We start from the raw sequence: 13,900 nt of genomic DNA, 5'->3' as shown, positions 1-13,900 counted from the left end.
ATAGGCTTGCCAGCCTCCAGGTGGGGCCTGGGGATCTCCCGCTTTTATAACTGATCCCCAGCTGACGGAGATCAACTCCCCTGGAGAAAATGGCTGCTTTGGAGGGTGGACTCTGTGGCATTGTACCATGCTGAGGCCCCTCCCCTCCCCAAAACCCGCCCTCTCCCCGCCCAGACCTGGCAACCCTAGTGGGGTACAATGCCATGGAGTCCCCTCTCCAAAAACAAACCCCGCAAAAATAATCTAAAAGATTAGTGACTATTTTGCAGTGGAATGAAATTCTGACCCTGCCACCATTCATGTTTTCCCCTTTAAGCCACTTAAAGGGCTACGGACTGCCATAACAAATCTTTTAAAATTAACTGCCACACATGACTCCTCTTCGCTGCTTTTCCCCATCCAAAATGGCCACCAGAGCGGCTTCAGTCTACCGAAGCCATTTCCTACACAAAAGAAGGCGGCATTAACTGGGAGGAAAGTCATTGGATGATGCGGCAGTCCATCCGCTCCAGCAGAGAAGATGAACAGGGAGGAGAAAGGGGCGGGTCGCGTCACGTGGCCACGACAAACCATAGGCAAGCTTTGCAGATACGGGAAAGAACTGAGGGGCGGAGCATCGTCAATGTCATCACTCGTCCACAAAAGGGGCGGCGATATGTTGAGACGGAAGAGGAGAAGAGGACCCAATAGAAAACGGCAGTCTGTGAGTGAGTGGTGGGGGGTGTTTCTATGATGGAAATGTGGGACCGAGTAGGAAAGTCCGAGGAATGTGGGCGGTGGGAGAGCCGAGTATAACGAGGAGTCGGGTTTTCTCACAGGAAGTCAAAAGGAATTTGCGGAGGAAAGGAAGCTGACCAAAGACCCGGTGTGCTAGAGGGGCAGACACATTTTTTTGTTATTGTTCGTGTGTGTTCTCTCGAGGAACTGTTTTGATGGAACGTCTCTGTGATACAGTGTTGAACTGAAAGGAGCTGGTCCTTTATCTGGCATGGAGTGCTCTGGGTTTGGAATCAGTCTGACCTACTTCACAAGGCTATTGTGAATGATGGATGAAATATGCTACTTTGAGCTTCTTGGAAGAAGGGTGGGGTAAAATGTGTTAAGCTTTCTGTTTTTACATGAAAAGGTCATGTGGATGAGGGGAACTGAATCTTCTTCCTTTCCCATTCTCCATTCCCGATGCTGTGTTTGTTTCAGGTACTTTTCTAGAGAGTGAACTAGACCGGGGAGAAAAGTGCTTTGTGTGGAGAGTAAGGAAAGGGAGGAGTTTGTGTTCCTTCTAACATATGTTGCATGTTGTGTGTATATTGCTTTATATATGGATGAAGGCATGGCTGAGCCTGTCATGTTAAAATTTGCCCAAACTGTCACCTTTAAAGATTGGACTCATTTTTTATGGTCTTAAGTTTCTGCCAGTTGGAGCCTGCTCAGTTAGATGAAGGAAGTCATAATTTAAGTGGGCATTCCACCATATCCTGTATAAAGAAAGGAGGGGGGGAATCAACAACCAAAAAAATTTAAGCAGTGGAGCCGGTTACCTGCAGGTGTTCCTCAGCAAAGCACATATGAATACAGAATCTCATGAAATTAAGAGACTGTGTCATCAACATGGGTGTGCCTGGCTTCTGGCTGTTTTCCCTGGCCTTGATCCTGTATGTTTGCCTCTTGGTGAGTCCTGGAATGCAGAAATGAGACAGCTGTTAATTTGCCTGGCACGGAGATGCAATAATTGAGGAAATTCTTCTCTTACTTGCATTTGGACTAGTGTTTAAGGTACAGGATCTGGGCCAGTAAAAAAAAATGGCAATCCTAAACAGAGGTGGTTTGACTGAGAGTAGCCCCAAGGACTCCATGTGGGGTGTTCTGAATGTAAAAGGATGGAAGAGCATCAGATAGAGGCAATAGGATGGAATATAATAATAATGAATGGCAGATGTAATTCAGCGCACATACATGCAATCAGTGCAGAATGTCATCCTCAAGTAAAGTTGTCAGGAAAAAAGGCTTGTTCCTTTAATAGTGGTTTAATGTGTTTTGCTAGCTGGTGGTATTTACCTCTGTGCCATGAAAAAGCTTACCAGCCCACTTCCACCCACTAAGCCTCTGTTAAAAGGACAGGAGGACATTTTTCTTCAGGCCAGCTGGCAAAATCCCTGACGTTCCTATTTTCAAGTATCATCGGTACTGGTGGTTGGGGAAAAACCTCTGGCTGAGACGCCAGAGGAAGGCTGCCAGTCAGCATAAAAGGTGTGGGGCTAGATGAGTTATTGGTTTGACTTGGGAAGAGGCACTTTTATGACCAAGGGAGTCCCAGGAAGCAGGATGAGTGGGTTGAAGAGGGGAACTGACCTGAGAGTCCGAGTCCAAATTTTCACTTGAGATAACGTACCTGTGGTCGGCTGAACCAGTTGGCATTGCAGGCGGGAGTGACTACAAGTTGGAATGTTCTTCCATAGAAATATATGTTCTCTGTACATAGAAAACCGGCATGGCAGGCACATGGCTGGGCTGGAGCCTTTTCTCCCTGTGATCTGGTCTCCTGTGTGTGTGTTTGGGTGTTCTATACAGAGGAACATTCCATCACTTTATAATTAAGATGTCAAAGCCTCAGCACAAACTTGCCGTCTCAGTGAGGACTAAGCTCAAGGTTGTTTGAAGAAGGGGAGAGGGGTCTTGGAATGCAAGCATCAGGACAGAGTGGGGTGGTGGTGAATCCAGCAGAAGTCCATTTGAAGAATAGATGTCCCAGGAGGGCTGAGGAGAACTGGTAAAAATGGAGATACCGCAAGGAAAGGTGGAAATACACAAGGTGGGTATTACACGAACGCACAGATTAAGAGCTTGCCTGTTCTTCAGTTTACAGCCCTCCAGCCCCATGAAGAGGAAACATCAGCTCATCTCAGACGCTTTCAAGGCCAAGAAGCAGCGGTTGGCAGTAGGCCTAGAGACTGTGGAAAAGGGTAAGAGCAGAGAACATCTGAGGCTGTCCTAAGGTGGTAGTGCAGACTGAGAACTCCTGCAAGTGTGTTTAGGGTACTGGAGTAGGAGGGCTGCTAGCAGTCATGATTCCTGGGTTTTGATGCCCTCTGTTTCATTTCCTAGAGGGCCCTGAAGCCGTCGAATCGGCACTCCAGTACTTGGCGTCTCTCTTCCCTCGCAAATTATTCGAGGATGCGCTGCCGCCCTTGATCCTGAAGCACCAGGTTTACAGTCTCGTCAAAGACCGCACCACTGTAGACAGATGTCTGGTAGGAAACTCCAGCTTCCAGTTCTGATATCCCACTCTGCTCTCTCCAGGCTCTGTGGCCCAGTTTGGGAATAGCTATTCCTGTAGCAGCAATGAAGCTTGGGAAGTGTGGGCCTGATCAGTGTTTGTCTGGGTTTAAGCCCAGTGCTTAAACTTGAGCTGCGGTGGCTCAAGTGGTTAAGATGCTGAACTGCAGGCTGTGGAAGGTCGGTAGTTCAGCAGTTCGAGACCCGAGTGGCGCATGACGGAGTGAGCTCCCATCTCTAGTTCCAGCTCCTGCCAACCTAGCAGTTCGAAAGCAAGACATTGCAAGTAGATAAATAGGTACCACTTCGGTGGGAAGGTAACAGCGTTCTGTGCGCCTTGGTGTTTAGTCATGCCGGCCACATGACCACAGAAATGTCTTCGGACAGCGCTGGCTCTTCGGCTTTGAAACAGAGATGAGCACCGCAACCCTAGAGTCGGATACGACTGGCTTTCGAGCAAGGGAACCTTTACCTTTACTTTACCCAGTGTAAGCCACTCAGGGACTTACAATGGCAATGCTGTAAAGTACAACAGTGTGTTGGGAGAGGCCTGTACAAATTGGTAGGGTTGGATCCTGTCAGCTTTTCTGTTCTTGCATGATTGTCATCCTCCCTGCAGCTTCTGCCCTTGTGTTTTTTTCTCCAAGTGGGTCCCCCGAACCTAGGCATAGCTTTTTTTTATAATCCAAGGGAGTCATTCCTTCCTCTTTTGCCAACAGAAAAACTGATAGGATCCAACCCATAGGGACTATTATCTTTCCACCCATAATCCCATTTGTTATCCCAATTAAACAGTTGTTGTTGGGGGGAACCGTTGGGATCTGGAGGGTGCCTAATCACCCTCCCACGGACACATTTTTCTCAGGATATTCCCATTTGTTATCCCAGTTAAACAGTTGTTGGTGGAAGGAACAATTGGGATCTAGAGGGAACCATATCCCCACCCACCCACATGCACACAATTTTCTCAGGATCACCTGGATCATCTTTGGAGCACAATTCCACATGCAGCCCGTCTCCCTAGGATGTCTTCAGAAATAAAGGGGCATATTCCCTGGGTTTATTAAAGAGATGGAGGGGCCGTGGCTCAGTTGGTAGAGTATCTGCTTTGCATGCAGAAGGTGTCGGTTTCAATCCCCGGTATCTCCAGTAGAAAGGATCACGTGATGTGAAAGACCTCTGCTTGAGACCTTGGAGGGCCACTCCCAGTCTGAGTAGACAGTACCGGCCTTGATGGACCGATGGTCTGATTCAGTATAAGGCAGCTTCATGGGTTCACGTGCAGCCTTTGTCTGCTCTAAGGAGGATGGGGTTTTTCCAATTACCTCCCCGTCACTTTTCTGCAGAGAGGTAGTCTCTGCCATGTGTTATATACCCCTCTCTTCTTTTTCACCCACCCCAAAGCAAAGCTTTCTGCCATCCGTTTGCATAGAAACTCTGATTTTGGAAACGGGTAGGTACAATAAACTTTCTCCTCTGCAGAACCAACTGAAAGAAGAAGGACGGATCCGGATGTTCCAGCATGGCTTCGACGCTGACAGTCTTGTTCTCACCTTCACGGACAGCTATCAGTCTAAGGTAGGTGTCTCTGCGTATGGCTGGAGGATTGAGCTGAAATGTAGATGCATCAATGAGGTAGTGACAGCTCTGTGTACAGTTCTGGAGGCCTTACTTCAAAAAGGATGTGGACAGAATGGAGCGCATGCGGAGGAGAGCAACGAGGTGTCAACATATATATGTTCAATTAAGTCTGGCTGTAGATCAGAACAATCTAAGTGACAGGACTTGACAGCTCTGAGTGTCAGAAGAGCTGGCTCCAACCGGTTCTGGCTGGTTCCTGGCAGAACTAATTAGTAATGACTCAGCATTGGTCCTGATTGGTCAATGCAAGTATAAGTACAGTGATGTACAGTGTAACCCATCTTCTTGTGAATATCTGGTGTCTGCGTAAGCATTTTGTCGGTCTGTGCAATAATTTGGTGGTGGCTTGTGTGAGTAAACTGTAAATAGCTTTTACACTAAGCCTATAAGACTCACGTCTTATTTGATACTCTCACACCCATGCACACCCTGCAGTGGGCTAGCACCGCGTAACATCGACATGAGGATGATCGGGGGCCTGGAGACCAAGCTTTATGAGGAAAGGCTGAGGGACTTGGGAATGTTCAATCTGTTTTCAATACCCTTCCTAATAATCCCCAGCATAGCATTGGCTTTTTTTTTTTACTTTTTTGGACTAGATGGTCTCACTGGGTACTTACAGCTCTTATGATTCCATTATTCTCTTCTTCCCTGCCTCTTGCAGGTGCTGGAGTTTGTGTCTGGGAAAGAGGTTGCCAGGACGGTGAGGAAGTTCTTGGACTCCGTCCTCATCTCCTGCCCCGATATCAGTTTTGACAAGAAACGGATGCTGACAGAATTTGGCTTCAGTGACGCGGAGATCACGTGAGCAAGCGCGATCTTGCCGATAGTCCTTTTGAGGCCAGGGTGTCTTGGGGTCCCTGTATGAACAGCTGTCTTTGGCTATTTAAATCTCAGCAGCAGACTGTTGTCAATTAAGGGTATGAGGTTTAACAGAGACAATCTATATAATTATTAATACATGCTAAAAGGAAAAAGTTATTAGTGAGGCACACCTGCAGGCACACTCTAAAGAGCCCCCCCCCAGTGTGAATAAAGGAAGAAAGGATTGGATTTATACCCCGCCCTTCACTATCTGAAGGAGTCTCAGAGCGGCTTACAGTCTCCTTTCCCTTCCCCTCCCCACAACAGACACCCTGTGAGGTAGGTGGGGCTGAGAGAGCACTGAGAGAACTGCCCTCGAGAGAATAGCTTTGAAAGAACATATGACTGACCCAAGGTCATGCCACCAGCTGCACATGGAGGAGCGGGGAATCAAACTCGGTTCTCCCAGATTACAGTCTGCGCTCTTAACCACTACAGCAAACTGGGAAGGGGGAAAGGCCACTTATAAAATGCTGCCCATTGCTGTTATAATTGTATTAACCTTGCGTTCTTAAAAACTCCAGTACTTGATGGACTTGGGGACACCGGGTTGTATAATTCCAATGACCAGGGGCAGGAATGGGGGTGACTTCTGTTGACTGCCTCCTCCCAGTGCAGCCCCCCCCTTGCCCCTGTGCTGCTCCTGGGATGTGTGCTGATCCCCCCCCCCCAAGAACAAAACGTCAGGAAGCTTAGTGGGCTGCAGCAGGAGGGGGGGGGGGACAGAACTCACTGGATACAAGCCACTGTCTTAATCGGTCCAAGGGTTTTTAATTGATAAGTGAATGTTGAAGCTCTGCTCACAGCACAAAAATCAGCAGGACAATTCAGGACTCACCAGTAACATATTGTATTGTAGCCGGCTGAATGCTTGACAGCCTCTTGCATATGCCGTCCCAGCTGGATTTATTGAACCTTGGTGGGCCACTGTAATTGGTGGGGGCAGGGCTGTATTTTTCTTGGTGGGTCATCTGCCTCGCTGAGCAGGAAGCTCTTGGCAGCCACTGATGAGATCACAGCCCTTTTTATATCCCAGAGTCCCAAAACACGTCCATCTCCCCAGAAATCACTGCACTGTGTAGCTGCAGAAGCAAGTCCTAATGAAGAACCTGTTCTCTCCCTCCCCACTCTCTCACTGTGTTGCGTTCAGGCAGCTGGTCAATGCGGGCGTCCTGACCGTCCGTGATGCCGGGAGCTGGTGGCTGGCTGTGCCCGGAGCAGGCCGCTTCGTCAAATACTTCATCAAAGGTTCGTCGGCATCTCCAGGAACAGGTGTATAGAGATGGGAAGTGCTGCAGCGCTCTCTGAGCTGGGGCAAGAAAAAGACTGCACATTCAGTTGGGCAGTAGGTCTAGATCTTCTTCACCTTTTTGTATTTGAACACCAACCTGTGCAGGGCCATTTTGAACTCAAGAAGTCTTCATGACCAAGCAGCTGGGATGTCTCCCCCACCGCCACCACTGGGGGATATAGACCAGATTCCCTTCTGGAAGGCCGGACAACTTATCCACCAACCTGTATGGTTGGGGGGGTGACATCAGAAGTGGGGCCGTAGCTCAGTGGTAGAGCATCTGTGTTGCATGCCGAGAGTCCACCATGATAAAAGGGTTGGAACACTTTCCCTATGAGGAAAGGTTAAAGCGCTTAGGGCTCTTTAGCTTGGAGAAACGACGGCTGAGGGGTGACATGATCAAGGTTTATAAGATTATGCATGGGAAAGAGCAGGTAGAGAAAGAGGTACTTTTCTCCCTTTCTCACAATACAAGAACTCGTGGGCACTCCATGAAACTGCTGAGCGGTCAGGTTAGAACGGATAAAAGGAAGTACTTCTTCACCCAAAGAGTGATTCACACATGGAATTCACTGCCACAGGAAGTGGTGGCGGCTACAAGCATGGACGGCTTCAAAGGGGAATTAGATAAGCATATGGAGCAGAGGTCCATCAGTGGCTATTAGCCACAAGGTACCGTGTTTCCCCGAAAATAAGACACTGTCTTATATTTATTTTTTCTTAAGAAGACACACTAGGGCTTATACCACAAATGCATAGAAATCCTGCTAGGGCTTATTTTTTGGGTAGGTCTTATTTTCGGGGAAACAGGGTATAGATAGGGGCTCTGGGGCAAGTGATGCTCTGTCTTCTTGGTGCTTGGGGGGGGGGTCAACAGTGGGAGGGCTTCTAATGTCCTGGCCCCACTGGTGGACCTCCTGGATGGCACCTGGTATTTCTGGCCACTGTGTGACACAGAGTGTTGGACGGGATGGGCCTTTGGCCTGATCCAACATTGGCATCTCTTATGTTCTTACGTAGTGAAAAGAGCAAAGGTAGCAGCTGATGTGAAAGACCTCTGGAGAGCTGCTGCACATTAGAGCAGAGAATAGTGAAAGACCTCTGTCTAAGATCCTGGAGAGCTGCTGCACATCAGAGAATTCTGAGCTTGATAGAGCACAGGTTGGGCTTGGCATGAAGCAGCTTTAAGCGTTTATTGGGAGAGTACAGTTTGATCAGGAGAGGGAGGGCAGGGAAGGTTGCCTCACTGCTTAGTTCTTGGTGGCCCTTCCTTACACGTCCAGGGAAATGCCAATCACCACTTTGGGGTCAGGAAGCGATTTTTCTCCAGGCCAGTTTGGCTGGAGATGCTGGAGGGTTTTTGTCACCTTCTGGGTGTGTAGGATAGTGGTCACTGGGAGTGTGGAGGGGAGGTATTTACAAATTTCCTGCATTGTGCAGTTGGACTAGATGACCCTGGAGATCCCTTCCAACTCTGTGATTCTATGAAATCTCCCTGCCTGCAATTCTTTTAGCTTTGTGGGGCTCTCCCCTCTTTTTGATTCTTAGCTGTCTGCAACATTCTTAGCTGCTCTGAACATTCCAAGTTTCTTTGAGCATTTTTAGCCCTCATCGGACTGATTTTTTTTAGCCCCCCCTCCCCCCGGTCAGTTTCTCAAGATCATATCTTTTTCAGCTTTGCTGGAGAGTCCTTTGTGTATTTACGCGCCTTATCTCTGGGTCTCCCTTTCGCGACACTTCCGTTGTGTGCATGTGACCCAGCCAATTTACTTTAAAGTAGGGTTGCACTCAAGGCTTGGAACTCCCCACAGCGGAGCGACCCACTGACCTGTCACACTCTTTTCCCAGGAAGGAAAGCCGTGCTGGGCATGATCCAGAAGGCCAAATACAAGGAAGTTTTGCTGTCGGATTTGCAGAACCGCCGAGCGCCATCCTCTGTCAAACTGGGGCTCCCGTACCATGTCCATGACATCATTGGCGCTCAGCTGGTCGACTGGTACGTTGTCTCCCATGCCTTTACTGTCTTTGTGCTCCCCCCAGCCGAACGATGGACCTTCCTTCCTTCCTCCCAAGGAACCTAACCATCTTGATTTTATAGCTCTGTCCTCAGACCTTACTTTAGAATAAGGCCGCTAGACACAGTGGGCATTAGTCCTGAGTAAACGTGCTGAAGATTGTGCCTCATGTCATATATTCCCTTCCCAAGGATTTTGGTTGCCTCGGCCCCAGAACTGAGAAATGAGGTGTAGTTTAGTGTCTAAGAGCCTGAGCTGGAGAGTTCCAAGTTCAGACCTTGCCTCGGCCTTGCATTTGGCCACCACCCTTGAATAATCTGTTGTTTCTCAGTCTCGGTCCTTCTGTCTGCAACATGAGGATAATACTATGGTTCTCCTTCACAGAGTCGGTTGTAAGGATTAAAGCTTAGCCTTGCAGGCTCCGGTGATGGCCTCCTCCTGTAGATTTCCCCCAGCATCAGTACTCACATTTGCAAGGTCCACGTACAGAAAAGGCACGTTGATTGCCATTCCAGAATCCTAAGGAGCTTCAGTTGTGGATTCTGAATCTCTTTTAACCTGACAGTCTCTTTCTTGCTTCCTTTAGCATACCAACATCCTCTGGCACCCTTCTCCGACTGGCTGACGACTAAGCATGTGTTGCTTCACTGTTAAGAGAAGAGTTGTGCCTGAAACAAACTGTGACCACCCCCCCACACGCGGAGCTCTTGGACTGTGTCTTCTGATTGCACGGCCACCCTCATCGGCGAGGGCACCAAACCCCTTTTTACGTATGGACCAATCTACATTAGCACTCGATATGGGAGATAACAGGCAGGGCCTGTCAATGCTATGGAGTCTGTGACATAACGTTGTTACAAAATTTGGGAGTTTTTGTATGTGCATTATGAGAACAGAGTACCATGTGAAGTTTACCCATCTAGGATAAGATTATCCTAGGCCAAATTCACCTCCTGGAGGCATCTTAGTTTTTCTTAAGGACTTGCACAGCCAGTTCTGAAGAGACAGCAAAGATAATCCCCCCCCCAACTTATTTATTATTCTCTCCGAGCCTCTATCATCTACAATGCCTTGAAGCTTAATTAAAAAGCAATGCCTTTCACTTCTCTGCGGCTGGTTGGCTCCCTGTGGCATCCTTGAAATGTAGGTGTGTCCTGTCTTATTTGTTATTTTTTTGTGTGCCAGCACAAAGAGTGCCCTCGCATGAGCAGAAGCAAGTGGTGCTAAGGGTTATGAAAAGGAGGGTGTGTTTGCTGAGTGTGCCATTTTCACAACTCTTAGAAGAAGAAAAAGAGAAGAGATTGGATTTATACCTCACCCTTCACTACCTGAAGGAGTTTCAGAGTGGCTTACAATCCCTTTCCTCCCCACAGCAGGCACCTGTGAGGTAGGTGGGACTGCTCCTGAGAACTCGTGACTGACCCAAGGTCACACCAGCAACTGCATGTGGAGGAGTGGGGAATCAAACTCGGTTCTCCCAGTTTAGAGTCCGCGCTCCTAACCACTACAGCAAACTGGCTAAGGCTAGATTTTCCCCCACTGCACACATTTGTTTGTTGAAGTACCCCAGATAGCTTCTCAAACTCTTTGTTGAGCCAGTGGTAGTGTAGTGGTTGAACTTCCCAGGTTCAAATGTCCCCTTTGCCACAGAAGCTTGCCAAGTGACCCTGGGCAAGTCACCTATTCTCAGCCTCACCTGCCTCAAGGGGTTGTTGTGAGGGTAAAATGGAAGGGAGGAGAATGATATAAACTGCTTTGGGTACCCATTGGGGCGAAAGATGGGATATGAATGAAGAAAACAAAACCCAGCTTTGTGCAGCCCGGGTTGTCCTGTGGTCTCTGCGGCGGACAGGTAATCCTGCAAGGAAGAAGAGCAGGCCCTACTTCTGTGGTTTCTCTAAACTTCAGCAGCACAAGAGTTAAGCCCCTTTTAAGGAAGAGCCTGTGCCCTCTTCACTGTTCTCAGGGTGAGCAGTCCAGGGGCTGGAAAATGTATTGTCAGGGGCGTGAACATGGCCATACTGGGTTGCGGTATTCAAAATGCCGGCGATTTCACTTGAGTTTCCGTAGGCATCAGATTATCCCAGGATCAGATAAGTGAAGCCGACCTGTCAGTTGGGAAAGCAGTCCAACCAGACTGCTCACGGGGACGGTTAAAGGTCTTTATGTATCTGGACTTCCTAGGTGTGCCAAAGAGTATGATTAATCAAGGGGGGGGGACACACCGAAAGGCCTGTTGGGGACTGAATATGCCCCAGGGTGCGCAGAATGCCGATAGGCAGTTTGATGGGTAGAGGGGGAAACGGTGGTGGAAAGCGCCGTCCAGTCACAGCTGACGTATGGCGGCCCCACAGGTTTTTCAGGGCAGGAGGCATTCAGAGGTGGGTTTGCCGTTGCCTGCCTCTGCACAGAGACCCTGGACTTCCTGGGTGGTCTCCCATCCAAGTCCTCACCAGGGCTGACCCTGCTTAGCTTCCTAGATCTTATTCTTATGTCTATTAGCTTCTATGCACAAAGGTCTTAAGCTCAATTATCAAACATACTTCTGAGATCTGATGAGAGTGGGCTAGCTTGGGCCATCCAGGTCAGGAAAGAGGGCAAATTTTACCCTCTACAGATCCTTGAAAGCTTAGCGAATCCTAGAGGGGGGAGATCTTGCAGATTGTGTGTATGGCTGAGGTGGGATTTCCAAACTGATTCTTTCCATGATTCTTTGTGGGCCTCCCATCTTGTTAATTAGCAAAACCAGGGCTATTTTTGGGCAGGAACGTACAGGAACGGAGTTCCGGCTGGCTCCTGAGTTGGCCACGCCCAGCAGGAGCTCATTAGCATAACAGGCCACACCCAACAGCAGGAACTAATTGGAATTGGCCTAACATGCAAAGGAGTTCCTGCTACAAAAAAAACCCCTGGGTTTTGACCACAAACAAGGTAAACAGAATAACAAGCAAAAGGTGGTTGTGGCTGGATGACCACACTTCTGGTAACGTGGGGGTATGGCCTAATATGCGAATGAGCTGTACTATCAGGGGTGTGGCCTAATATGCTAATGAGCTTCTGCTGTTGGGTATGTCTTATTATGCTAATGAGTTCCACCTGGGCTTTTTCTACAAAAAAAGCCCTGAGCAAAACTATACAACAGCTGGGTGTTGTATGTATGGGCATACCTCCAGGAGCATCAACTATGGTGCTTTTAGATGGGGGTAGCTGTGTTGGTCTGAAACAACAGGACACAGCTGGAGTCCTGTGGCACTTTTGAGACCAACAAAGTTTAATTCTGGGTATAAGCTTTCGTGTGCAAGCACGCTTCTTCAGATACACTGAAGCAGACTTCCTCCAGCCTTACGTATAGGTAGAGAGAGGGTGGGGCAGTGAGCTACCAGGAAGGGCTAGTTAAGAGTCAAGATGCATCAGTAACTGGGTGATAAGTGTAGCTGAGACTGGTAAAACCTGTGAAAGGCAGCCCATTAGCATACAAATAAGAGGCAACAAGCAGATGCGAGAACTAAGTTTGAGTCCGGTGGCACCTTAAGACTAACAAAATTTTAGGTATAAGTGAGAACTGAGTGACTTGGCATGTGTAGATGCACACTTCTTTAGATACATTAAAACAAACTTCCTCAAGCCTTACATATAGGTGTGTGGGGGGGTGTTAGTTGCCAGGAAGTGCTAAGATTGGATTAACGCGGTTGGTAAGACCTGCAGATAGCTGCCAATTAGCAGCAGTTTTCTTCCCATTTGACTCAGCGGCAGCTGTTCACTTTAAATGGAATGCAATAAAGGGAAATGCATCACTCCCAACTTTTGATGACTCCTTTAACTGGGGTAAGAAAAAGTGCCGTGTGTTTCTTCTCCCATATAACTTTGGGAGGGGCACCACTCTGGGGAGAAGAGGGCCTGCTGCTCAGGCAAAACATCCCAGTTTCAAGAGGGCCTGCTGCTCAGGCAAAACATCCCAGTTTCAAGAGGGCCTGCTGCTCAGGCAAAACATCCCAGTTTCAATCCCTGCTGCTGCAAGTTGAGGGGGTCTTAAGGAGCTGCTATTGGGAAAGGTGCTTCTAGGAGAGCCACTGCTGCTAGTCAGCCAGTCAAATGTTTAATACGGCCAAAGACCCATAAACAGCCACCAAAGCCATTAAAACAAGGAGGATATACGATTCAGCCAAACACCCCTTTTAAAATCTTAAGCATAAAATTAAACTAAAAATTGTTGACGATATCTTATGGCCTTCACAGCAAATGTTGCCACCTTTAAAGTAATTTCTGGATCCCTGTTGGCTAAAAGCTTGTCTAAATAAAATCTAATATTTCTCCCTGGGAATTGAATGCAAACTGGCGCTAAATAGACGGAACGAAAATTCTGGTAAAGTTTACATTCGAACAGAACATGCTCCCTTGACTCAATCCTCCCATCCCCAGAGATGCACAAACATTCTTCATAGGGACGCCTTTTGTATTTACCCTCTGTAACCACTGAAGGGAGCATATTTGCTCTCATAAGAGTAAAAGCTCTTCTATACTCAGCTTTATCTAGATTCTGTAGGTATGGCATCAGCGATATTTGGTTCAAGTTCTCTTTCCCGGCAAGAGGCATTCAGAGGTGGGTTTGCCGTTGCCTGCCTCTGCACAGAGACCCTGGACTTCCTGGGTGGTCTCCCATCCAAGTCCTCGCCAGGGCTGACCCTGCTTAGCCTCCGAGATCTTACTCTTATGTCTATTAGCTTCTATGAACAAAGGTCTTAAATCTCAATTATCAAACATAATATACAACGTTAGCACAGGGTGTCTGTTGCAGGGAGGAGAAGGGAAAGGAGTT

The 13,900-nt window shown here is 48.1% G+C and overlaps 1 protein-coding gene across 7 annotated transcripts; it reads left to right on the top strand.

Annotated features, from left to right (window-relative positions):
• Window positions 1-662: 662 nt before the first annotated feature.
• Window positions 663-10,190, top strand: STK19 (serine/threonine kinase 19). 7 transcript variants are annotated; one of them, XM_015405467.1, is made up of 8 exons: window positions 663-707; window positions 2,857-2,960; window positions 3,103-3,248; window positions 4,756-4,851; window positions 5,579-5,718; window positions 6,929-7,026; window positions 8,918-9,065; window positions 9,671-10,190. In XM_015405467.1, exons 2-8 carry the CDS (start codon window positions 2,876-2,878, stop codon window positions 9,714-9,716), a joined length of 759 nt encoding a protein of 252 aa, XP_015260953.1. In that variant the 5' UTR covers window positions 663-707; window positions 2,857-2,875; the 3' UTR covers window positions 9,717-10,190. The 7 variants fall into 7 exon arrangements, with proteins under 7 accessions (XP_015260953.1, XP_015260952.1, XP_015260954.1 ...); XM_015405466.1 differs by having other exon boundaries at window positions 671-703; XM_015405468.1 differs by lacking the exon at window positions 663-707 and adding an exon at window positions 765-865.
• Window positions 10,191-13,900: the final 3,710 nt, after the last annotated feature.

This window comes from Gekko japonicus, unplaced genomic scaffold (assembly GCF_001447785.1).
Source record: "Gekko japonicus isolate JY-2015 unplaced genomic scaffold, Gekko_japonicus_V1.1 scaffold1799, whole genome shotgun sequence".
Lineage (NCBI taxonomy): Eukaryota > Metazoa > Chordata > Lepidosauria > Squamata > Gekkonidae > Gekko > Gekko japonicus.
Note: the sequence above shows the minus strand (reverse complement) of the source record. Positions and strands in the feature narration are given on the sequence as shown.